Genomic DNA, 26,421 nt, shown 5'->3' with positions numbered 1-26,421 from the left:
GAGATCGCGAATTTATCGTTCTCGCTTGGCTCGGTCTGGCTTTTACTGCCACCGTTGCCCGGATTCTGTTGATTCTGTTGCAAAGGCATGCTGCAGTGAATTTTGCTCCCACCAATTCATATGTTGAGCCAATTTTGTGTGTGTGCGTGTGTGTTGGGTTTTATGTGTGGAAATTTTTGTTTCTCTTTACCATCTTCGGTGGGAAACTTTTGCTTCCTTCTACCTTTAGTTTCGATCTCTTTCTTCTTCGTGGTAATTGGGAAAAAATATTCATGCATACTACAAGGGAAAAAAACTGCGTCTGCTCTTGTGTTGAAAGTTTCGTAGACGACGATAATGGTAACAGGAAGGTAAGAAGGGAGCGAGAGGGATTGTTGACGAAGGATCTCCCTTATCGCACCAGTTGTCGTCGTTTTCTGATGCTTTGCATGTTTACGATTGGCGCTCACAAAGCTCGAGAGAAAATCCGGAAGTGATGGTGGGAAGACGTGCGTAACACTGGTTCCTTCTTTTTTTTATTTTACATTTAATAGTGATTATGGTGGCACTTTTCCTCCATTAGGGCGTGCCGTAGCACACGGGTCGTGCCCCTGTCATCTGGCAATGGCTCGCTCGCCCGATTAGAACGCATGAATTCATGGCGCTGACAGTGGTGGAAATAAAATAAAGCTAGAAAGTGGAGGCTGAGTTTAGGTTCGCAGTAATGTGCGATGTGCCGCCGGTGTGGTGTGACCAGGCGAATAAAACCGAACGAGACCGGGGAGACGGCCCGTTGATGATGATCGTTTCGACAGGAACAAGTTAACGCGTTTCGTGTGCGTATCGTGAAATGCTTGGTGGTTTAACGGTTTTATCTGTGGCTAAATTTCCATAAACGGAAAATGGACTTTTTTCGTGACTTTTCACTATCGTGGTGGTGTATCAATTCCTGTGGTAGGCGGTGAAGCGTAACGACGATAGTACAAGGTCGATGAATGGGTGTCGAAACGATAACGTTGCATAAATTGTACCTTTATTTGGAAAACTGCACCAAAACATGCAAATTTAGTTGGTTTATCGCTTTTAGCGGCTTGTAAGAGTTGTTTTATTTATTAATAGAAAACAGTTTTTGAATTGCTGAATTCTTCATGAAATCATTTACCAACTTTGTGCACTCTTACATCCGAAGTGTTTAACGATATGTGCTAATATAATGGTTTCCCTTATGCGCCATTTGCTCTATACCTCTCAGCACAATGAAATGAAGCTCCACAATTCTTACGCCGTTCGTTTGCTGACGCTGATGATTTATTATCAATTAATGTTGTTGCTATGATATGCCGAAAATCTGTATGTTGATGGCGGACGCAGATGACGTTTATTGCGTTTTATGTGCCGTTGAGCTTTGTCATCAAAATCCCTCAGTTGCGCCTAATTCCAACCAGTACCGGTTTTGTGCCGGTGTCTGCGAATCTTTTTTACGACATTACCGTAACCGGGCCTTGAAAGCTTTGCTCACCGAAAATTGTACTCCCTTTTTCTTGGTGTGTAGCGTTCTCATCTCATTCCTATTCACTTTTCTCCCAACGCTTATGCTGGATTTCGATGAAGCCGAAGCGAAACCAGACCGAGGCGCACACACGGTAATGTTGTTTTATTCTTGAACAAGAACTTTTTCCTTTTTTTCCGGCACAATGTTGACTTTTTTTCTCTCTACTCCAAATTTACGAGCATGTTCTTGAAAAAGCATGAATATAAATGCTGCTATCTGCGATTCTTCTGCATGCTTGTGGAGTCAACCATTTCTATATATGAGTTCCGGTGGTGAGTGTATCTGTGCGGGTGTACAGCACACGGAGGAGTAGGCTTCGCATGATGTTTATGTTTCCCTACGCCACATTTCCAATACTACAGACGGCTAAAGTGAACGGGAAGCGAAGCGAAGACCAGATCCAAACAAAATGCGTGAATAAATATTTAGCTTACGACCATGTTGTGCCAGCCGGGGCAAATCAAACTATGAATAGCATGTAGTGTGCCTGGTTGGGAAGCGTTCCGGCCCAAGCGGCTGAGATTAAGTATTGCGGAAGGGCAGAGGGAAGGGAAAATCTAGGGAAAGGAAAAGTAAGGATGAAAGGATAAGGAACGACACAAGAAAACGCACCATCGTCGTTGTGCTTTTCCGGAAGTACTCGAGTGTGTTCTCGAGAGTTGTGATTTGCTCCGTGGAGTTACCCTCAAACCGCAGGACCTGGCTTGGCTGTTTGTTGTTGGTGTGTGTATAACTTCTTTTTGTTCCTTTCATACAACCGTACGTACGGCCACTTGAAATGGACAAACCGAACCGGATACTCTACTTCCATAAATATAAGGGTAAATTTCAGCCCTCAACTCTCAACTTCTGCATGGTCCGTACTACAGCCGACCGATGATTCCTTTTGCATCTTTAGTTGTCTTTTTTTTGTGCTTTGTGTTTTATCATAAATCATTAGAAACATCACAAGCTTCTGCTTCGGTTGAAACATCTTTGTGCTGATGCACAAACCCTCACACGTACACTGTTAGTGGTATCCAAATCCCTTGTGGGCTAAAAGGTTTCCCGTTCAAGTTTTGCTTGTCTGACGCACAATCCTGTGAAACTAAGGATCGCAACACGGGTGGATTCAACTGCTATCATAACTATTTCCATTATAATTTCCATGATTATTTTTAGTATCTCATCCCTTTTTGGTTGGTGTAATTGGTGGCCGGGGCTGGCTCTGTGCAGCATCGAACATCCGGGGGCAACGTACGGGTTTCGGAGTTTTTGCTACTTTTTAGGACTATCTCTCCCTGGACCCGTTCGTCGATACGCTCCCATGGTGTTGGGATTAAAAATTTATCTCCCAGCATCGATCTCACCCTGCTACAATTTAGCCATACAAAAACAGGGGGCTTCCTCAAAAAGCGGGAGACCGAAATCCAAATATGGCTATTCGCTACGGTTGGTTGGACGTAAATGTTGAAAGTTTGCCAAGTTGGTTTAATATTTTCAACGCTTTTTTTTTTTTTGTGTAGAAACGTAGTGGCGGATCGAAATAATCTCACTAATGGGTAGCAAAAGTTCGTAGCATGTAGCCCACGGCAATGATGATTAGGGACGCCGCCATGGTAGCCCCCTAGCGCTGTGGGACCGTTCGTTGGCGACTGGCTATCGATCCATTTTGCCCGGGCCCGGGAAATAATTCGATTGTGACTGTACCAATTAACGGGGACCGAGATTTCTCCAATTCGCCAGTTGGTTTGCGCTGATGGTCGTGGCATTCGCTGGTTCCGGGAAGATCGTACAGATTTTTCTTGAATTTCCAATCCTTCCAATCGCAGGCGATTAAAATGGCGGCATCCGGCATACGGATGACGGTTAGAGGGCGTTGCTGAGGCGGGTTTGATTAACAATCCGATTGGACTTTTATTACAGTTTTTGCCGATTTTTCCAATATAGCCGATATCGATCGCAATCAGCAGACGTTACCCCGTGGGCGATGCCGTCTTGGCCGGCGGCGTCTTATGTCCCATTGGGAAATGACGGAAAAGAAATGGTTTGGGCTCGTTTTGGGTATTGGGTAGGTTGCTTGGTTGCTCTTTGCTTGTTTGCCGAGCCGTTGTTGTTGCTGTGTACCCTCCCCTGGTAGGTTCAGTTTTTTGTCCGCTTGCTCTTATTGCGAGACCTGTTCCCTCTGTCCGAAATTGGTATTGATAAAATATTTCCTTTGGGCCAGATTTGTGCGGAATTGGTTGAATATTTCTCGCTCTTCCGAAAAAGGCACGCGGTATTCGGGGTCCACCGGGATGTACCAAATGGCGAGAAAATGGAATACGTCGTCGAGGACTTGGAGCGAGGGTGCTCAGTGAAGGGAAGAAATATGAAATAGTAATGTCCATCGATTCCATTTCGGTTCGGCTTCATTTTGACAGCTGCCTACGCCAGCATAAATTAGACAAGCAACGAAGCAGCTTAAGCCTTCCCGGAATTGTCGCCTCGACCAAAGGATACCAATTTGTGTTTCATCCTCTTCTGTCTTTCAGTTTTCTCTCTCTCTTTCTCTCTCTTTCTCTCTCTCCTCAACTTCATTCCTATGTTCGATAGAGATCATCATCATCGTGGGCGGAAAAATAATTCGACAAAGTTTTTGATGATTCACAATTGGCATTCCAGAACGCTCAGTGGGATGAAGCGCTGATATGAACCTTTTTTTTGCGCTGGATCAACGTTGGCAGGCGGCACATAAATATGCTGTTTAAAATGCGAAACACGCCTGGGGTCAATGATTTTCGGGGCTCGTTTCGGTGGATTATCGAACTCATCGAACTCGGTGCGCCTTGCGCATGAGAGAAGTGGTGTATAATTTTCTTTGCCGCACGAATTGTGATAGTAAAGGGTGGTGAAGGATTTTTTATTCATTTTCAAGGGTCAAACCAAAAAGGATATGCTGGAAAGTGGCTTCATGAATTTTGTGTAACATATAAAAATAATTTGTAGAGTTTGTAGATTTTTTGGTGTATTTTGTTGTGTGAATAAAGTGTTCAACAGGTTGCAAGGGAATGATTCGGTTTAGTTTCAGTTTGTTAGGACAATTTAATGCCTTGATTATTGTTTTGGAAAATCAATAATTACCAACAGTCCCAAAAAAAATTTTAATTGCATAATTTTAATCTATGTTGTGCTTCAATTGTGTCTCAGGGTAAGGATTTTTTTGTTATTAATTTTTAAACCAAGAATACGTACAAGTCTAGCTCGGTACCCTAAGACACTCACGATAAGCCGCGTGAGTTATGGATGTTAAGCGAAAAAAAAATGCCTTATCGTAAAAAAAGTCTCAGCCTCCCTGGCGTATCTTTTATGGCAAATAATTTCCGCTGTCAAAGTACGTCATTTTCAGCGATTTATCCACTCCCGCAAAAGCTGCTTCCCTGCCATCAATAATCGAATGAAAACAATCCGACAAATTATGCCACTTGACTGACCAGAATACAAATGATTCATTGTCGGACGCCGGCATGCCGTACCGCTGATGGCTAACAGTTTCGAAAGTTATCAAAAAATCTTAAATCACATTACCATGCTTGAGGCGAAATTCCTCTTCATTATTGTCGTTCACGTGCCTTTTTTTTCCTGTCCGCTTGTTCAGCACTCATAATTTACCGCTTTCTGATACGATGCTGCTAGCGGAAGTTTGGTGCCATTTTGGTGTTTCCCTTTTCGCAGCAGCACCAACCAGACAACGACTGACCTTTCATGGCTACCGGTCCACGGTGATGCGCTTGTGTGTGTGAGTGTGTTGATATTGGAGTCTGGAAAATCTCTTTCTTCGCCTGAAAGCACAATAGGAAGCATTTATCATATTACAATTTTGATGTATGGAATGCTTTTATTCTCCCATCAGAAACACTTCCGATAAGCTTGAGCTCGGAAAATCTGACGCCGAAAACGGTGACAACGGTGTACAGCGGCGTTGACCCTGAGCGTGTGAGTGCGGACTAACAAAAAGCTATATCTAATGGTTCAGTGCTGCTTGTTTTGGCCCTTAACGGTTCTAGGATTTGTGCCTGGGAAATAAAGCGAACCGATGAACGATAATGGACCGTGGAAATGGGAATGAGCTTTGCTGGGTGCCGCGGGGGTTGGGTGCTTGTTCACTGTTTTCCCAGTCCATTATTTCTTGAACGCCGGCAATTCGATTGGTTTCCCGGTCATTGACTATCCGTTTGATGGGTAAGGCGTGGGAGGCGTCGAAGGTAGAAACTAAACGTGAAACATTGTCGAACGCAAAATAAAAGTTGGGACACCGATTCGACGGTTGCGAGACAAGGGACTGAGTTGTTGTGTGTGAATGTGAGTTTTTGTGTGTGCATGTTTCGGTCGCTCTTGACAGACAAGGGGCTGGAAAATTGGAATTAAGATCGACTTTGAACGAGCAGTTGTGCGTCTCTTTTCGTGTAGCAACGTGAAACGTTGAATACAAAGCGAAATATATGTGTCTAATGTAGCTTTCCCTGCCTAACATTTCTCTCCGACAGTTTGTCGAGACAGTGAGGCGACTTTTCCTTGTGTATATCCTCTGAAGACAGTTTTTGTTCGTTTTAGTTAGCCATCGCATTGACTACGAACACCGCTTCTCGGAGCGGATTTTGTTTTTGCACTTTATTCAGTGTAGCCGTTGGCTAGCGCAAGCAAGTGGGCAGAATGTTGCTGTTCGTTCAAGCTTTACTTTATGCGAGAAGGGGAGATTGAAAAAGTCATAAACAAAATAAAGAACAGGGTAAAGGACTAACTTGCCGCCACTGGTTGTCCATCCGTTGCTGCCAGTTAAGGTCTTTTGCTCGTGCTGTCGCTAGGGTCGCCAGTCGTTGGTGAACTAAAATCGAGCCTAGTTTATTTTGCTGTTGTATGATGCCAGCAGGTTGTTGTACCTTTGAGGTTGGGTCGGTTGAACTGTTGCTCTTTGTAGATGTTTCTATCTTACAGGGATGGATACATTTATTATATAAATAATCTGAATATTTATTCTTTTGATTCGTCACATGCAGTCGAGCAGCACCATTTGCAAATAACTAGAATAATAATAATATTAATTGTAATACAAATGTTTTGGGTTTTGCATTAAAAAAAATTGGATGATATGGTTATCCTTGTTCTGTATCAATAGCACTATTTTCTTTGGCTATATTTGCAACTGCATAGCTGGCAGAGAACAACCCACACGGTTATGCTGAGAAACCATCACCGCAAAAGAACCTTCATCCATCGCAAGCGCCCAGTGACGTGCTTAACTATATTGTGACTACAAGAAGCGCAAACAAATCAGTAAATTTTGACGCGACTCTGGTTTTTTCGCTTTAATGTTTGATCTTCATGTAGCCCAAGTTATGCACATGAAAGCGTAAAACTGTTTGACTTATTCTGAATGATGCTGATGACTTGAATGGAAAAGCTACACTTGTAAATGCTTCAAGAAGTACGAAGCTGATTGATTTGATTTTTCGAATGCAAATGAAGTGCTCTACTCTGCGAAGAACTGTTCAGGGATTATGCAAATGCAGTCAAGCATTGTCGTAATTAGATGCAACGTTAAAGAGTTTTTTTTTTGTTAGCCCGGCTCCGACCATAATTATGATAATTAGTGCTCGAAGTGCGAACCAGCGTATTAAAATGATTTATTAAAGCTGCACTTCGGAATCTATTTTATTAATTGTCAATTTATCACATCTTTCTCTGTGGATTGTGATTTGAATTTGCATTGAACTATGGCCGTCGGTGGAACGCTTTATGCTTTAATCTAGAAAGCTTTAACATCATCAGAGAAAAAAGAAGTAATACACACCATTTATAAATTAGAAGCAACATCTGTCACAAGCACCATTGGCGGATTATTTTATCACATTAAGGAAGAAAATAATACGGTGCGCTGAGGGTGTACGTAACTCTATTTTCTCAGCCCAGCCAATCTTTGTCAACTCTCGGGAACAGCAAAAGTAGCAGCAGTTTCGAGCCGCTAGGTCATAAATGGAGACGCATGGTGCTCCGTTGCGAGCAAATGGAGGCGCATGGTGTTTCGTTTCCACACAGCATGCGACAAACATCGTTTGCGTCGCAATACGCCCGGTAGTAGGAAGAATTTTGTACGCCTGCAGATAAAACTCAGTAACGTGCATGTGGCGTGAGTTTACTGCCTTCCAATGATGTAGCAAAATGTGTATCTTGTTTTCCCGTACGTGTGTGTATGCCGCAAGCCGGCCAGCTCGACTGAGCTTATCTGGCGGTTGGTAGGTAAGGCGAACTTTTTCTTACGTAACGAAAAGTCGTAAAAAGAGCAATTGTTAATTTGACTCCTGCAGGCAATGGCAAAGGGGCAAACGATGGGACTAAAATCAGACATGCACGAAAGATGTAAAGGAAGCGGGATCTGCTGTAATACCTTGAGGAAAGAGTTTCACACTGTCCTTTGTTTGTGTGCGTGTGTGTGTGTGTGAGTGTATAACAAATGGAGAAGAAGTATAAATGAGATCGAGTTGCGTGTCTGGGCAGACGGGTTTTACGGTTGTTTAGTTAACAGTAACTGCACGGGACTGTTTTCGAACCGATTCTTGGGATGGTTTTTGTGACCGTTTTTTTTTTCGTAAGGCAATCGAAGCACCACCATTCGGTCGATGAATGTGTCCGCTCTAAGGCGAGTCGGCTCGCAACCGATTGTACAAAGGGCTTGAAAAGTTGAGCTTTGTTCCTTTTCTCTTCGGTTTCTCGTTTGTTGCCTTTTCTTTAGTAGCTTCTCAGCGGCGATCACGGGCAAAGGTGAAGAAAGTTTCTCTTGGTAAAATTTTCACACTTCCATTGGTGTGTGGGTGTTTTTGTTTTTTTCCCCATTCTTATTTTTGTTTGGCGATGAAAGTAACTTTACCACCCAATTGAGCGACCACCACTGGCCAGCCCGTCGGGCCATGGATGCCATTATACTTTTCAAAGCAAGGGGAACAAGCATCACGGGTCGGAAGTCGAAAACGTTTGGAAAGTTTTCGCGCTACACCGTTTAACAGTTTCGAGGGCTACTCGCTCTCATGCTGGATCGGCGAGAGGTCTATAAATTTTGCAAGTGTACTAATTTTTTTTCCGTTGCTTAATGCTTTTGGAAAGAAAAAAACAGGTACATTTGAAATGGTTGGTTTGAACTGCGGTTGGTGTTTCAGCGAGCCATTGGAGGATTTCGGTTCGTTTAATTTGTTGTATAAATTTTTAATTTTAATTTTTCCGTTGGCATACTTCTGTGTTTGGAGTATTTAATCTCACAATCGACTGTGGCGTGTTCGAGATTGAAAAAGTTTGTAGAAACGGGTACCTTATTTATGAAAAGAATTTAATTAAATAAAACAAGCTTGCATACCTGTATTTTCGTTGGAAGTTACCAGAATAAATTTCATCATATTTATGGAGTGAAGTTTCGATTTGTGTACAAATTTCCATTTGGAAATTTTTGCTGCAGAAAATTGTACAATTTTTCAAAAGCAAAATATCTTCCAAAAAAACGTGTCCGTTTTTTCCCCAGCTTCTAAAATCATTCGAGCACATGATTCTGGAAGCGAGCCAAGAATAAAAATAAGGACTTTAACCTTCAAGCGACTTCGAGTAGGCCGCCATGTCGTACGCAGCGGGGGACACATAGCATCCAACGGTGTGCGCGCTCATTTGTGCCGTAATGGGGATGAATTGGGAGTGCTGGAGTGGAGGAAGGAAACCAACTAATTGCTTGCTGGCACGTGATGTTTCTATCCAATAAGCCTAAATCAGAAACGCTTGGGCAATTCCGTATGCGTACGTTTCGATGCTTCGGTGTGTTTGTGTGTGAGATTGTCGGCACGATTCCCAAAAATATAAGTATGATGAGGTCTGGTGAAGGCTCATAAATGTGTGCTTGGCATGTGTGTGTGTGTGTGTGTGTGTGCGGGTACGGTCAAGGAATACGGTGCAACGATCAATGGATGGTGGTGATGGTGGATGCCTTCGGAAGGATAGGAACCGGGCAACAACATCGTTTCTTGGGTGGGTTTATGGCAAAGAACAAATACCTTGGCCCTCCAATCGAGAGGATAATGACGAAATCGAATCATGCTCGTGTCGGTGCCATTAAGAGAAGGCAAAAGTGTGGTGTCCTCTGACAGTTATGTAAGCTGCTCAAGTAAAAGAATGAGACATGTCGGGAATAAGTGGGGGAGGACATGATGGGTGAGGGCAGGGGGCTGTATTCGGTCTCGGTTTTGTCAGGAACCGTGCTGCTAATGGTTGTTGGGTGATTTGTTCGGGTTGTGATCGTTGGTGCGTGGTGTTGAACCGAGGGTTGGATGTTTGTTTCCGTATTTAGTGTTTTATTGAAGGACAAATTTGGTTTTATGGGTGCTTTTCCTTGCGGCCTCAGGACGCTCTAGGGTGCTTTATGTTTAATGTTGGGACCGTTGCCGTACATTGGTGGGTGGTTAATCTGGTTGGAGGGATTATGATTCATGGAATTTTGTTTGCTTACAATAAGCACCGAGCAAGAGCAACCAGGCGCCTCCATTGTGGAACATGCTAGTTCTTGAAAATGTTTTTTGGTTAATGATAATTCAATTCAAAAGATTTATTTTTTTCTTTATTTTGATATTGTTCCATGTACTTGGAAGTTATAAATTTATATATTTTATACAAAAGCTTAAACTTCATAAATCACCATTGAAACCAATTTAAAATAGAGTAGTTTGGTGAACAAATTAAAGCCAAACAAATAATACATACTCGACTCGCCACACTCTACTCTAATGAGGCTGCCAAATGGCTAAACCTTAATGGCCTGTAATACAAATCAAAAGTACCCTCTGCACAAATTACCATCCTTTCTCTGCGTTTCGCGCGGAGGTGTTAGTTTCGCTTTTGCGACAGCGTGCATGCTTGCAACGAATTTCCGTGAAGGTGCTTTCGCAACACGAAACCATGGCAGGAAACCGGCGGCAGCTGTCAATTATCATTTAGCGGAACAAAAGTGTAATCAACTGTGGACTCCTGGCGGCTGTTTCGTTCGCCATGTGCTACCAAGTTGCATAACCTTACACTAGCCAGTTATCCGTAGAAGGACGTGCACAGGGAATGAAAAGTTGCCAGTTTTGGGTAATGCAATGGCATCCATAAGTGTAGCACTAGCCACAGCCGAATGTATCGAATATTTCGTGCCAATGGGTCGTGTGCAGCTGAACAAACTATAGACATTCTGGCGTGAGTGATCCGATCTCTCTTTGGCAAAGAAGGCACATTTCCCGAGCACGAACCTGACGGCTTCAAACATCATTATGCATAACGGGAGCCATCGTTCGCCATAACCATCGCCATTGGCCGTGTGGTTCCGTATCGATATGTGGCCGTACGATGGGCGATAAACATTTAGATGACGATCATCACTGTTAAAGCGCGCCGCAATCAAACGTGCATTTTCCTCCGCTGCTGCCGAAGATGCCGACCGAGCTACGAGCAGCCTTGCAAGGATAGTATGTGTGTATGGGTGTGCGAGGGTCGATAGAACTGTGGATGGCGAACATATTTTATGCGATACAGATGGTTTTGATAATGATACGATGATGTGATTCTGTAGTGCCATTAGAGGCGTGCTACTAGAGGAAGAACGTCCATTTGCATGCATACGTTACTGACGTTACGTTACGGACGTCTCCCAAAATAACCGTAATCGTCAGCGTAATCGTTGGTGGTTTCAAGTGCCTTTGTTACTACGTTGATGAGTATCGCCAAGCTTTTTGATATAGATTTTATCCTGTCACTTATTGGAAGGTTTGTGGCAGCGTTTATTGTAGTTATTAAAATGGTTTTGCTTGTGTTTGAAAACATTTTACAGTTAATTCCAGAGAGGGTCAGTAAATGCTAAAATAAACAAATAAACGGATTGACCGACACCGTAAATTAAATATAAATGATACGCTTCTCCAGAAATCCTTTGGTTCTGAATAAATCATAGGATACATTTCGAAAGCTGAGATATGTTCCCACGTACAAACGGAGTTACAACCGGACGAGGCATTATGCGCTCATGTGAAATCGTAACTAATTTTAGAGAAGCTGGCTTTGGGTCATCACTTATCCTTCAACCTTTATCAGGAAGTTTCTGGGATGGAAATCACCAAGCACAACGCATCGTATCCATAGGTCAAACTAGCACGATACAACCCTCTTGTGAGATAGCTCGGTAGCGTTATTGTGCTGCTGTCGTTAAGTTTATCCGGGGTTTATAGAGCGGTCGTTCGTTAGCTGCGTCCGAAGACGAAACCATTTGACGCTGCCGGGTCATAAAGGTAGCCTTCTGGTCGTTCCGTTGCGATGGGATCCAAGAGCATCGGTGAGGTATAAATGTGTGTCAGTACGCTACGCCCCTGGTAGGATCCGTTAATGTTTTATGCTGGCAGTAAAAGGTGTTTGTAAGAGCGGACGAAAATAAAATCGGATCCTATTATGCTGCGTTATTACAAAAATGGCCAATGGTGACCGTTAATTTAATGGTTCATTTCGCGTGCACGACAGTCTTGAAAAAGCCTTATTTACAAAGCAAAGAACGTTTAAATTATGTGCAATTAGTATATAATTTCTGGTTTATTTGAAACATAAAATGGAGAAAAGGATTTTGGCAATCGGAGATCCTCTTGAAAATGTGAAGCTTGAAATAAAAGCTTGATACGTCTAAATGATATTTACACGTCAACTGACATGAGTGACACGTTAAACTAAATATAAATGAGGATCAATCATTAGCAAACACAATAAAAAAGTTTTGTTGCCTGAAACAAGCTTGAATGCCATATTTACGTAATAAATTTTGTTGCCTTCAACGTTCGAATTCCTACTTAGATAACCATACATCATGATGATGTATGTGCGTCCCTCGGATGGCTCGAAAAACGTTTTAGATTTGATAAAGACGGTTTGCAATTTAGAGCGAATTGACTAGGATTAAATTTTAAGTAGCACTTGAACAAAATGAGGTCTTGGTCTCCGAGGTGTGGTGATGCATATATTTTACTAGAAAACCGTACGTATTGAATCAACCTGCGGGAGCTGTATGGCGCACAAATATGTGGTCTTCGTGGTAACTGCATGAAATTCGTCAAGCTTTCGGGCAGCTGAAGGAACGTATCCACTGTTATGTGGAACGTGTTCTTGGTGTCGTGAAATGGAAATAAATCTTTTTGGTCTTTTGCACGGATTTACAGTGAACCCTTAAAATGTGCACACATTTTCCATCTTGGACATGTGTGCCAGCGAGCAAACACGTTCACATACATCCTCGGCGAAGGCAGCTATTTAGTAGATGGCGGCCCTGTCACAGTCCTTTCGGTTTTTCGCGTTCGGTACGTTAACGTGCCCTGTTGCTAGAGTGCGCTGCATCACACACAATCGCTGCTCGTGCATAATTTATTCCCGTCACTCACGTACAACAACGCGAACTTACTCTATCCACAGACTCACACATTCACGCAATCTGTCACTGTAGTTTGTGCCGCGATCTTCCCTTTGTAGCACCTGTTTGCTTAAGAAACGTGGAATGGGCGTTTAGCCAAGTCTTGCGATTTTGTCTCAGGTACCACTAATCTGGTTGTGAAAAGCCATGAAAGGTAAGTTTGGTGCTGTTTGCTAGAGACATCGAATCGAGAGGGAGAGTTAATTTGGTTAGTTTCGTAGGAAATATCTCGTGGGACGTGGTAGCGGTGGTAGTTCAGACTTGTGGAAAATGTTAACTAGAACCAATCATATGGCTCACACTAGAGTGGAAGAAATGCTTGGGGGAAATGGATAATATTAAACTGCTGTCGGCATCCATCCTCCCGAGAATACTCAGTTGGCAATGTGTTTAAATTCAATTTTTATACCTATATAAAGCTCTTTTCGGAGAAACTGTTTACACCACAAGTGAACGAAGCAGTGCGACACGTCGGACCGATTGCAGCATGCTGTTATCTGAAGCTCGCCACTTGTAGCGTGATGTGATCCTGGCATGTTGACTTCCTCGCTGATGCAGAACGTATGAGTCGAGCCAATTTACATATGGTTTAGCCGGCGGGGATAAGCAAACTAAAACAAAAAACAAAAAAACAGATACCACGCACACATGTATGACGAGTATGCTACGTACTCCCACGCACCGCTTGTGCTGATTTTGCACACTCAATTTGATCCAAGGACGAAGGCGATGTGTTTTCCGGTAATCGTAGAACCATCGTGCAGGTTGCATGCGTCTCGTGTTGGCGGTTTTTAACGCTGCATAATGTTCAACCAAAAGATGGAACATTGTATGTTGGGGTTTGGTGGGTGTGGGAGCATTATGATGAAGTGTAAACGATGTGTTGAATGGTCGCCTTTCGCACTTTTGGTGAGAGCTATACAAGTGAAAGCGAGAGAGAGAGAGAGAGGCAGTTGTCAATCAAAACATGTCACTTGTTGGGAGTTTATTCATATGATAAGCGGGGCTATAGAATACACATGTTTAAGTGTATGTTGTGCAAGAATCCAGGAGGGCTGGTGTCATCTCACTCACATGGATAATGATAATGATAGGAACAGAAGTAGAGTGATTTTCTAGAAAATACTTATGGCGTTGGAAAAAGCTTTATGAGAAGAGGCTATTTAATTTCCTTGTCTGTTTAAAGATTTGTTGTTGTCAGAATCACATGGCCATTTTTATCAGCATTGTCGTTGTATAATTAGATTGTGCACCGAAGTCGTTAATTAAAATACTTTTTCATCCGTAGCCATACAAACCCTTGTCACTCACCGAGAGCCTCCCTCCATACCTTCCAATATTCTATTAACAATCATGGAAAATAAGACATCAGGAATATAGTCTCCCCACTACCTCACAACAGCTTTCATCCACCCCACATCAACAACGGTTTGGTTCTCGATATTGCTATGCGAATCATTCCATTTTCACTCGCTCGGTCGATTTGACCCAATCAGCAGAACGATAGAAGAACGAATCGTTAAAACATTGGTAGCGCAGTAGCGTGAGACAGCAACCGGCGGAAACAGTCCCACATTGTCGGGCTCCATTCCTTTCAGGCATGATAAAGAAACCATGTGTTTTTTTGAGCGTGAGGGTGCTGATAAATTTTTCTATCTTTGTGGCAAAATCGTCGCTTACGGTTGCGGTCCGTGATCGGGTGGAGGGAATCCTTCCGGTACTAACGACGTTATCGTTTTCTACCTGATCTGCCAACGCCAGCAGTGTAGCAGCAGAAGAAGGCGCCTTTGGGTACGGCAGATTCGAACCATCAAAGCCAGCAGCAGCAGCACCAGAGAGACAAAAACCAAAATCTCAGACCAAAGGCTAAAAAAAATCGCATGAGATCCTGGGATAATGGCTTGAATATGTATTTTGTGGCAAATGCGAACCAGCTTCCTCCTTTCATACCGAGCAGCGAACTAGCCGAACCGACTCAGTTTGCTCTCTCGATCGGGTAGAGGAAAACGCTCTATCCATGTAGCAGCTCTAGCTTTTTGACATTGTCAGCGTTGGGCTGTGATAGCGGTGGGTTGAGAAAAAAAAATCTGATCCGTTTCACGTGACTTTTATCCACACGTTGGCCTCGAACGGTGACTGTCTGTTGAATATGCAACTGGCCGCCTCTGACGTATGGAAAGCGTTCGGAACCGGTAGGTCCGGGGTGGGATTTTTCTTTGGTGCTAATCCGCATCGAAATGAAGCCGAAGAGTGAATGAACGGTGGACCGTACGGTAAGGCGTGTCCCCTTCGTTTAGCAATCGAAAGGTGAATTGGGTAGAGATTAGCATAGACATAAGCCTGGTGTTGCTTCTGCGGTTGATCGTGTGTAATAGAATCGATGCTATGCATGCACAGTGATGGTTGTAGACGATTTTCTTAGTCGTTGTGCAAGGGCAGCCACTGGTCGCCCGAAACACGGTGGTGCTATAAATCAACGCATCAAATCGTGTATGGAGTGGAGCTTTGGAATCAATCAGTACCCGGTGCCATTATGGCAATGACAATTTCAAACGTTTGATGCGAATACGGTAAGATGCGTATTAACAGAGCGATGTTAATGTCACCGGAAGATGTATTGATGATGCCAATAGCTTTGTGGATCATAGTGCTTCGGTTGTTTAAGATAAACTCGTCAGGGACAGGCGTATTTGATGCAGATTTATTGAGTAAAAGCCGCGTGATTTTCATGTCGCATCTGTTGTTGTCTGTAGACAATGTTTTAGTTTCCCTGTCCTATGTTCAGACTTATCGAGCAAAAAAAAAAAAAAAAATCGGGGTTCATTATATTGCTCAATCTTCGTTAAAATTAAGTACCTGTTACATAGCAGATAGAATTTATCATGTCCCTTGTTTGTAAATCAATCATGTTCTCAATTATCTACTTTACCCAAGAGTGTGGTCCATCATACCAGATTTCAGAACCTAATGATTGAGCAAACAACACCATTTAAGCAAGTGTTACGGGCACACCGCATTTTACACCATTTGCCCAGTCTTGCGTGTCTGACTACGACGTTGCACCTGCCAAGAGAGCGGTTGATGCATCGTGTAGCGATGGTTCTATATCTCAATTCTGCACGGTAGTCTCTGAACATTACCAACCATTCGGAAGTTCTTCATTCTATTCTTCACTCCAATCGACCCTAACCAGTTGAACGTTCAATGAATGCTTCAGAAAAGTCGCTACGTCATGGTTGGTGGGGTCGATGTTATGCCGGTGGACCGACCGGTGCTAGCGTACCATTTAACTCGCTAACCACACAGCAAAAGTCAACTCCGGAAGTCGGACTTTTCAGATCCCGCGCGCGCGCGTGCCGAACCCGTCTTGAGCGGAAAAAGACGCTGTAGAATCGGAAAGGTCTGCCTTCCAGCGGGCAGATAAACATTTTAAGTAGAAACAAGTGGTGGCAGCAATTTTCACGCCTCCACAGATCTCACACCTTCACCGATGTCCACAGTTTCCAGGGCTGGGCTCGGAAGGTGCCGGGAGTGGCTGTTGATTGCCAACTCCCCGATAGCATCTCGTGAAGTGAAGTGTCATCCTGGTAGCTTCGGGACGGAACTCGGATGTCGTCCGGCGAGTTTGCTGATGATGGTCCTTTTCGTTCGTTCGTTTGCTGCTCAATTTGTACCGTGATCGTCGTAAATCGTGGCCGCTGGTGTTGGAGTTTGTGTTGTTTTTTTTGTAGAAAGTTCCTAGAAAATCTTTCTCCGTGATGCTGGACCTGGTGTGTCGGGTCATCGTTTGAGTTTTCACCTTATCGTGTGGATTCGCTTTCAGCAGGGCCTTGTACATTAGGGGGAAACGCTAGGCGCTAAGCATGAGTAGCATAAATATTTTCAATATACTTAAAAGCATTCGAGAGTAAGAAGGCACCGACCGACGGTTGTGTCCGTTTCGGAATATTCTTTTCCCTGAACACGATCGAACGGAAAGTGACGTCTGTTCATTCGGTCGGAAGCGTCAGCATGTCTCATCGCCCGACTACGGCCCTTGGGTCGTCTGAGTTTCTGTTCCGGAAATGACGATTCACTTCAGTGACGTTGGATGGATTTCTCGGGTTGGCGCTTACGGCAAAAGCTTAGGCCAGTTAGTACGGTTCGGTCGGTTAGCTCAAGCTAATGATGGTGACGCGCTTGACTCACCCATTTCCAGGAAGGGTTGCGTCTTCTTTGCTTTGGTCATCAAAAATACGGATCCAGAACATTCGGTAAACGTGGGTGACTGGTGAGCTTTTGCTGGCTGTTTCCATGTTGTCCTTTTCATGGCTGATTTCTTCAGCACTGTTTGGTCATCTACGAACCCCCAGAAAAATCGTCCGCTTAGGAAACGTTCCTATTGGTGACTGTAGTGCACCTGGGAGAAAAAAAAAAGTTGGACAAAATGTCACGGTCAATGGGATTGGGTACCGTGTGGCTGCTCCGGTTATATGGTCCGGTGTGATCTCAGGTGTCCAATAAATTTCCGTTTTTCCCAAAAAGGGTTTGATGTGTGTCCGTCACGTCTCGTGTGGATAATTTTGGCCGTTGAGCGAAACCTGACGTAGGTTCGGCATGCCCTGGCCAATGGCTGACCGTGTGGTTCACGGGCTGCAGCTTTTCCGTTCCATTTGATAGGAAGTTGTACGAGGTTATTTCGCCTGTTTTGTTCTCGTCCCCTTCCAGTATGTCCATTCATATTTGGTCAGTATCCGTTCGACCTCGTTTGGTGCTGTGCATGAATAAATCATGGCCTAAACTAAAAGAACAATTTTTCATCAGCAATCCTCCCGGACGGTGGGAAAACTCGTGGGCTTTAGCGACTCCGAATGAATGATGCGCCTTCCGTTATGGTATTGGATGATGTTAGCATTTTTTCCAGCTAAATGGATCGTTCGGTAGAAGAAGCGGGGAACAGCAGGAGAGCTGGGTTTCATGTTCGTTTTGGACCGAAGTGACGCGGTTACGCGGAAGGAGAAATTAAAATCCCACCAATCTGAAGCTGGTTTTCGACCGAAAATCTTGACTTTTTTTCGTAGCCTTGAGTGTGAAAACATGAATAGTTTTCTCTGTTCCGAAAGTGTTGTTTTATAAATAGCATGAATTCTCCGATCTAATTAACGGTGGAAAGGGATCTGAAGTTTTCGTCGAAAAATACTTTAAATCAACTTTAAATTTACCTTTTTGAAGCTCTTCAAATTGACGCTCTGTCACGTCTGTGCACACTGTTTTAAAGATCCACAAGTGATTGCGTTGACAAAGTTTGCAAAGTCGGCTTCATTCGAAGCTATTTAATTTATTTCTCAATAGGATTAGTCGATTTACCGAAAGCTTCGTAGCCCGGGTGTGAAAAGCGTGCTTTTTCGGGATTTTCCGCTCTTAATGAGAACGCTGAGGTAACAACTCTCCTCCCCAGGTTTGTCCGAAACACGTTCGCTGCCCCCGGGTTGGATGATCGCTCTCCAATAAAACGACCAGACCGTAAATGGTAGGCCCGTAAAACAGTGTCGTTGCTGGCGGATTTATCGTGTGGCGTAATTAAAAGAAGATTGGATTTTAAATTAATCTTCCGCAAAACAATTTATGGTTCCCGGAACACAGAGGCAATGTTTCCGGTTTGTGTAACCTTTTGCTGTTTTGGTTGGCTGCTTGTTACATCTTATTCAAGTCAGAGACATTTCTTCATGGTTAAGGTTTGGAAAAATGTTCATTTTTTCTACAACAAAACTGGAATGTTTCATCAAAGATAAATACCAGAGGCTTGAAAGGGTTAAGATTTGATTATTGCAGTATAAAAACAAAAAAACTAATAGCTTTTAACCAATTTATTTATTTAACAAATAAAATAACTTGCATTTATTTTTTTATAGTATTTTCAACAAATTTTTTTGCTTAATCGGTTGCTTAATCGACTGCATTCCTTCTTTCTTTTTCTAGGGAGGCGAAATCGTACAAGAGACAATAACGTCCAGCGTTGGAGATGAAACCTGCACGCTAGAATTCCAGAGAAGTGACGGAACTTTAATAACTGAGCTGATTGACTTTAAAAGTGTAAGTATTTACCTATGCTGCTAATAATATTTATGCTCTTGTATAAAAGAAAGCTTGAATGTTTTATAAATTCAATACTGTAGCTTGTAACTAGCTGCTTGGTGTTCGGTATTGATTCGGTATTGACAGCGCAAGATTCCAATGGAAACTACGAAACCATAAAATAGAGTCTCCCTGACATGCAAAGTCATTTAAGTTTTTATTTGAAATTAAATTAATTAACATAAACATCAATCATAGCAGTCAATCAATAATCAATTATCACTGAAGTGAATGCTTTTATGCTTGACAAAACATTAAAGGATGTTAGTCTTGAAAGGATTGTCTTGAATGTATTAATTATTTTCTCCCTTTTTTGTATCAATTGTCAAGAAGCCTAGTGAATTCATTATCGGAATTGTCAATAAATTATGTTATTTACTCCCTGCACATGTTGCTACTATTATTGTGAAGTCAACGACTTTCGAGTGTCGAGTGTGTTACCTTGGACAGTATCGATTTCAAGGAATGGACTCAGCCTTGAGCTATCGATCGAATCATTTCCTCAGCTAGATTTCATTCCAAGTTAGTATAATACGGAGCTTTGAGAGAAATTCTACTGGTGCATAATTAATCGATATTGCTCAAATTGATGTGATGTGAAGAGACAGCCACAATTCCTGCTTGGCGCGTTCTACAATATTCTGTATAATAATACTACGATGCGATCATGCCGATAGTGTTCGCCTGGTGGTACAAATGATTTCTGCGGCTGTGCTATTTTTGTATCAAGCTTGGCATATGTGACCGTGATGTATTTTTCACAAAACAAACAGTATGATGCCGAGGAAAGCCGTATGATAAGAGTCAGCATTGAATCCGCACTGCAGTGAGTGCAGCACCATGCACATAAATTTCAATGCCATTTCAGTACGAGCCAGTGCGCCTCCTATAGGCTATAAAACCCATCTAGAGAAATGAGTTCCTTCAGCATGGTTGGTGAATGCGTGTTTTCCCCCACTTACTTGGGCTCATTTTGTGTGTCTGTGTTTTTTTTTGCGTTGTTGACAGCGTCACATCCACAGATAGATCAATATCCGCAACCATGTCAAACATTGCGTCACGCTGTCGCACAAATCCGTTCGTGGTTGCTGGAACGGGTCCGTCGTTTCCCTTTGACGGATGGGAAAAATCGGACGTACGATGTTGTTTAACGGTTTTTCATGATTTCTGTCGAACCATCTTCCACCGCTCGCGCCTCAGTATCTGCCGGTTGGTCTGTGGCGGTCTGAGTTAAATAACCTAAATCCGGTCAACCTTCTCGGTGTTGAGCAAACATCAGCCCACCATGACGATGATGATGACGATGTTGAGTTGCCAAGCGACGGTGGGAAGGTCCGTGTCGTCCTAGTTTCCGGTTTATAGCCGCTGGTGCGCCTGTCGTCTGCCGGTAGATTGACATTTTAATGGCAGAAGTCGGTTCGAGTGGAGGTTTGGAAAGTTTTTTTTTTCTGCTGCTGCAGTTCCCGCTCGTGTTTAAAAACAGAAATTCCGAGTGTGTGGTTGGTGGTCGTCGTGCCTCTTACGTGATTTGCTGAGCGTGTATCGTATTTTTCTGTCCAACTAATTGTGTCTAGTGCGCCTGCAGTTGAAACCGTAACTCAATTCTGTTGGATGGATTGAAGTGAAACCAGATTGGTATAAAGCCAATTTTCGGAAACAGGGAAATCCCGTGTGCATAAAGGGATGCAGCGAAACGGGATTAGTTGAGCATTTTTAATGAGGCTGCCGTGCATGTTGTGCTTTTTTGTTAATTTTTTTCGTGTTTTGACTATATTCTACAGTGCACCATGCTTCAGTATCCGTTCGATGCAAAACTGGTGATTCGATGACATGCTACATTGCATAGATTTTGCCATGTCAAATCCGTTCTAGGGACGGAGCCTTGTGTCTGTTTTATTCTGAATGTCCAGCGCACAACCGCTTGCGATGAAACAATTCTTCAAACGCACCTATGCAAAAGGAACAATAAAATGCATCCAAAACATCAAAGACTAGTGAAGTTCTGCTTAGAGCAGGAGTTTGTCGAGTGCAGGCGTAATACAGACTAAAAAAACGCAGTCCAGCAAACAAAACATCAAAGCTAGAATCGAAAGCAAGGCAAACTGGTGTGTGTGTGTACCAATTTGTTTGAAAAAACGAAAAAGGAAATGCCAACAGTGCAGGTGAACAAACTTCCGGAAGAATTTAACTACAAAAGAAACCCTGAAAAAGACTTGCAGCCAGCCAGTGGTACAGCGAAATTCGCAAAACATCGATGAAAATATGTCGTTTATAGGAATGATAGGATAAAGCAGGTTAGGAATTTGCTTGTTTTTCCCACCGTCACCGGAAACAATCAATCTGGCTGTTTGATGTAGTTGTGTTGAGCAGGATTGCGAGAGTGTTTTGTTTTTGCCTTTTCCGCATGCAGTTAAAGTTTCGCGTTGCAACTTTTTCCACCAGCCAATAAGAGAGTTAAAACCTTTTCTTTTCAACGTTCACCTTACCGATCGTGTACGGTGTCTTAGTTTTTGCGAATGCTGGCCCCATGGGTTTGTTGTGTGAAAATGCGAAAGCTTTTACAATGGCTCTCTCTCTCTGTTGGACGTACGACCAGGAAGGAAAATCCAACGATAGCAATCGCATACCTCCGCACTATCACTCTCAGGTGTAGTTCGATCGGAAAATGGTACCATATTGGCACAAGAAATTCTTTTCTACGAGCGGTTGGTTTTTTCCCCCTCTTCTTTCCAACTATTCGCTCGCACTCTTAGCTCTCCATCTTTATCGTTATTGAAAAGCGGAAAGGAAAACACACTAGTCGAAGACGTGCGATCCATCGCTAATGTTCCGACCGGTAGATGAACTCCGCGGATATCGTTGAGATTGTACGCCGAAGGCATGTGCTGCTGGTACGCGCATCGCTCACGTAGCCTGCACATGATGACGCACAGTCCGGAATCTACCGGGAAACGATCGATTGCCGGGTGCAAACGTGTGCCCTTTGAGCTAAGCTCCACTATTTGTGGATAATCATTTGATATTATCGCACAACCGTCCGTGTGTGCAACCTGTTGCACACCGGGTGAGCGGTTGGTCTATTGATCCGGATCGAATAGCTATTCGTGGAGGTAGGGAATTTTCGCGAAAAGTCCACGGCAGGATTTTAACCGAGGATTTTAACCTACGCCTTTCCTCTACCCGTGACGGCTGGAATCGAGTTGCTCCAAGCATTTCCCGTGGAGAGAGCGAGCGCTGAGTCAAACGGTTTTCAGCTCTAACGTTTTTTGTGTGGACATATTGAAACTGCTGGATAGTGCGGGTAGTTTGTCCGCTTTTTTGGGGAAAGAACTTGGTTTCGTGCATCGCTTAATGAAGCCGTTCTGATTTGGCCTGTAAGGAACTACCGTCACTAGTGGCTGGCATGGCTGTGGACGCTGAAGGCGAGCTTTCGTGACTAATGAAGAAAACTAAAATGATTGACTTCGTTCGCGCTCCTTCCGGTGGTGTCGGTTTTGTAGAATGGTGGTTTTAATTTATAGTACCCGCTGGATGGACGTTTCATTATTAATTGTTTCCTACAAGCTGCATTGCAGTTGATTACGGCAGGTTATAGTTGACCGCTGAAAGCAGACTTGATGTTGTATTGAAGATTATAGATTATTCATGGGGAGGAAATGGTTGTTTTAACGTAAAAACATGTAAAACGGAAGTAGGAATTAAAGGTACGCATGTGTAAGAAACTGAATGCTCCTGGATGTTAATCCAATACATGTTTAGCAACACAAAAATTATCATCCAATTTAAGGGATATTTTTAAATCTAATGTATTATCGTCATGATTTATGGCTTCTAATAATGTTTTAACATGCGAACAAAAAAATTTGCATTATTTCTAAAAGTACTTTGCTAGCCATGTCGGCATGCTTAGCGCTTCCTTGCAAATAAATCATGCGACATGAGGAAGTACCCTGACTTTGGCGGAACTTGTTTTATGACTTTGCCAACTTTTACCATTCTCTGTTTGACTTTCGGAAACTTTTCCGAAAAAGACACATGGCGTTTTTATTTCTTTTTTCTTAATTCACATTTTTCACTAAAATGTTGAGTATGCTCTAATGTTGGCTTTGCGCTCGTTGTGAGTAAAGTATCTTCTGATTTCCTTCAGCCGTAGGGAAGGTGAAAATCTAAGCTTCTGCCTGTGTTTTTAGGTCGCAAAACAGCATCGCCGGTGCGTGAGAGCGCCATTTTTCACCGAGATCATTGGCCGGGACGGTGATCGCCGGCTGCTTTCAGGAATGGGGTACCATGGTAGACGATAATGAAGATAAAAGACCAGGCGGAACATGTCTGTGGCATGACGTTTTTATTCATCATCCGGCAGCCCGTGCCCTAGGTGATGACGTTGGAGTTGTCTCGGTATTTTAAGAGACTACCGCTACCACAGCCGGCGCTTCGGAGCTTTCGGATCGCACAAACCTTGCGCCCGTTGATGGAGAAAAGGTGAAAAAAGTCATTTTTCGCACATTTTCAAAGACACCAAAGTTCTCACCTCGCGCCGGCGGCTATGGCGGGTGGCCGCCCGAGACGGGAAAGTTTTAATGAATTTTCGCACCGCACCGATCGTGATTGGAATGCTCGGCATGCTGTGTCGGTACGGAGTGCTCAAGTGCTCGTGGAGCTATATTTCTTCATTGTTAGTGCTCGGGAGGGGTTCAAAATTGTCGTCTTCGTACAAAATAGAATTTTGTTTGGTAGCCTTTTTTGTTTTCTTGTTGTTGCTGATACATTTACAGCGCATTCTTTCGTGCTTCGTTCAATAGACGGACATGGGGTACTTTGGCGTACGAAATAAAATTTGTCACTCCACATTCCTGCTGTATTCTAGCAGTGAGTGTTTCAATAGAGTCGGTGTCTCTCTCATATTTGCCCAACCGAAAGGGCGGCTGGTTCGTCAGACGGTTGATAAAAATATCTTGTACCTAGATTTGTTGGATGTTGTGCGTTAGGAATTTGTCGAACGATTCCGCGTAAACTCAGTTTTCTATCCTCGCTGGTGTATGCCAGTGGACTGGAATGTCCTTTTACGATAGGAATTTGCAATTTGTACAGTTAAATGTAGATATCACTTGAGCTTGGAAAGTACATATTTTGCCGTAGAAATAGAGATCGTTTCTAATTTAGTTTCTTGGATGCACATTTTCGATGCTCTAGTTTTTCATAGACAAATCATTATAATAAGTTCTTATTCTTACTACTCCATCTTACCGGTTGATGAAGTAGAATTGTTAATATAACTACGGCGTTTTAAAATATTCACAGAAATGAACAGTTATTGATTCAGCTTTAAAACAAATGCAAAATAGTTTTTTTTATAGTTATTTAGTAAAATTATTGTTAAGGTAGCAATTGAGTAATTTATATTTGAATAAATTTATCATATTATTTGTCAGACCAAATGAAGAAACATGAGAAAACAATAATCAAACATAGGAACGCTTTTTTGCATGCCAATGCAAGGCAGTATGATAAAGTGCTTCAGAAATCCTTCGAACATAATGATGCTATACATCCCTTTGGGGTTTAACCAGAAGAATTAAGTTAAGTAATCTGTAGTAAACAATCATTTGCTTAGTACCACCATTTGCACTTACGGGTCCAATGGGGGAACAGCACAATAAGGCACCCTAAATCAACAAATATGGAATTAGACTGAGGGCCTATGTTCGGATAAATCCCACAAGCGTTCATTTCAGCAAGTGATTCTCATTTCCTGCTCCGTCCTAGAGCTGGTACACATCTTGTTCTGGCCGCATCTTCCTTGCCGTAATGTCTCTGTGTTTCGTCTTTCACTAATAAAGCGTCGTAAGACGACCAACATGTTTGCCTCGGATAATAAACCCCTAAATCCGTCCCGTAAGAAGTTCGACCAACAGAATGACGCCTAGACAGCTGGTATTTAACGTAGGAACGCCGCTTCCTATAAAAGTGGAATAGTGTAATAGTGAAAGGAAAGCAAAAGCTACAGGACCGTAACAGATCGGGAGCGAACAGAAAAGGTGAAGTAAATCTGGGGTAACTACCTCGATTGCTTAAGTAACGTATTTTGAGTAGGAACTTTTTTTTTTCGTATAATGAAATAGAAAACCGAAAGAAAAAAAAAACAACAAACATCGTTGGCCATTTTGTACGAAAATCAGCAAACCTACGCAAATCGTTGATGTTGGTGAGAGGTATGAAAAAAGATTGTCGGATATGGATGAAGCTAGAGGAGTAGAAGGCTATATGAGATAGTGGTGTAAGTATGATTCCGTGGGTCCAGAGCGAAATTGAATAGGACTCTTCGGATGAAAACCATTTCCGTTTTCCATTCGGGAATGGAAACTAAGCTCGGATTCGGGCATAAGGATATCAAAAAGAGATAGGTGTGTGTGTGTTTGTGGATGTGGAACTTGATGATCATTTTTTTGCTTGGTTTGATCCTGGTTGCCATTCTCGGAATTACCGTTTTCAAAATACGAACATTTATGAGCAGGATACGGTGGGATTAGTGTTCTGCTTTTTCTTTCTTCCGTATACATTGCTATTAGAAATCTATTCGTAAATAGTCGAAAAATGATCCTTCTTGCCTTTTTTCCACCTTCAGTTTGGAAATGTTTTACGGAAATGTTACAGCAACGCTGAAAGGTGCAAGATGTTGCAGATAAAATGTGTACCATTAAGAGAAAGCAAGATGAAGGAATCGTATCGTAGCCGCACAGCTCAATGTAAAACCTCGCATTTCGAGCATCGAGCATTTGGCTGGGTGTATGTATGTGGCTTTAAAAGTGGTTGATTGAAAGTGAGACGAATGGCGTCCGTTGGGTGGAACCGATGGGTAAAGGTGTAAATACCCAAACCCATCACATAAAACCACCGAAAACATTTCGGAAGGGATTATAAGGGTGCAAAAGTTGTGGGAAAAAAATTATGCTCCAATTTTTTTTGAAACCGGAAAATGTGTACCCGTCGCACTTTTACTTGCTAGATTTTGGAGAATATGGAGCGAATTTGTCGATGAGAAATGGTAGCCCTTGAATGGGGGAAGCCTCCGGATGTCAGTACCAGGAAAGCAAGCTACTCAAATGGTGCTGGATTAATGAAGTTTGCCTTTTTTGTGTTGCTGTTGTTGGTTCTGTTTCGCCGTGTAGTAACATTTTAATACTAATGCTTCAGGGTAAATTCTACCATTAAGAGGGATTGCCTTTTTTTTTTGCAAGACTTGAGAGCTATTTCTGATTTAACGCTACGCTATCCTACCTGAATAATGGATTAGAGTTTGGCTTGTTGT

The 26,421-nt window shown here is 42.9% G+C and overlaps 1 protein-coding gene across 1 annotated transcript in view; it reads left to right on the top strand.

Annotated features, from left to right (window-relative positions):
• Positions 1–26,421, top strand: part of LOC126565224 (out at first protein) — a 47,319-nt gene that overhangs the window by 7,896 nt on the left and 13,002 nt on the right. Inside the window, exon 2 of the mRNA XM_050222381.1 lies at positions 18,957–19,070. Coding sequence (XP_050078338.1) covers positions 18,957–19,070 — 114 coding nt within the window. The remainder of the gene's footprint in view (positions 1–18,956; positions 19,071–26,421) is intronic.

The sequence above is a fragment of the Anopheles maculipalpis genome, chromosome 3RL (assembly GCF_943734695.1).
Source record: "Anopheles maculipalpis chromosome 3RL, idAnoMacuDA_375_x, whole genome shotgun sequence".
NCBI lineage: Eukaryota > Metazoa > Arthropoda > Insecta > Diptera > Culicidae > Anopheles > Anopheles maculipalpis.
This window is presented reverse-complemented; position numbering and strand designations above follow the sequence as displayed.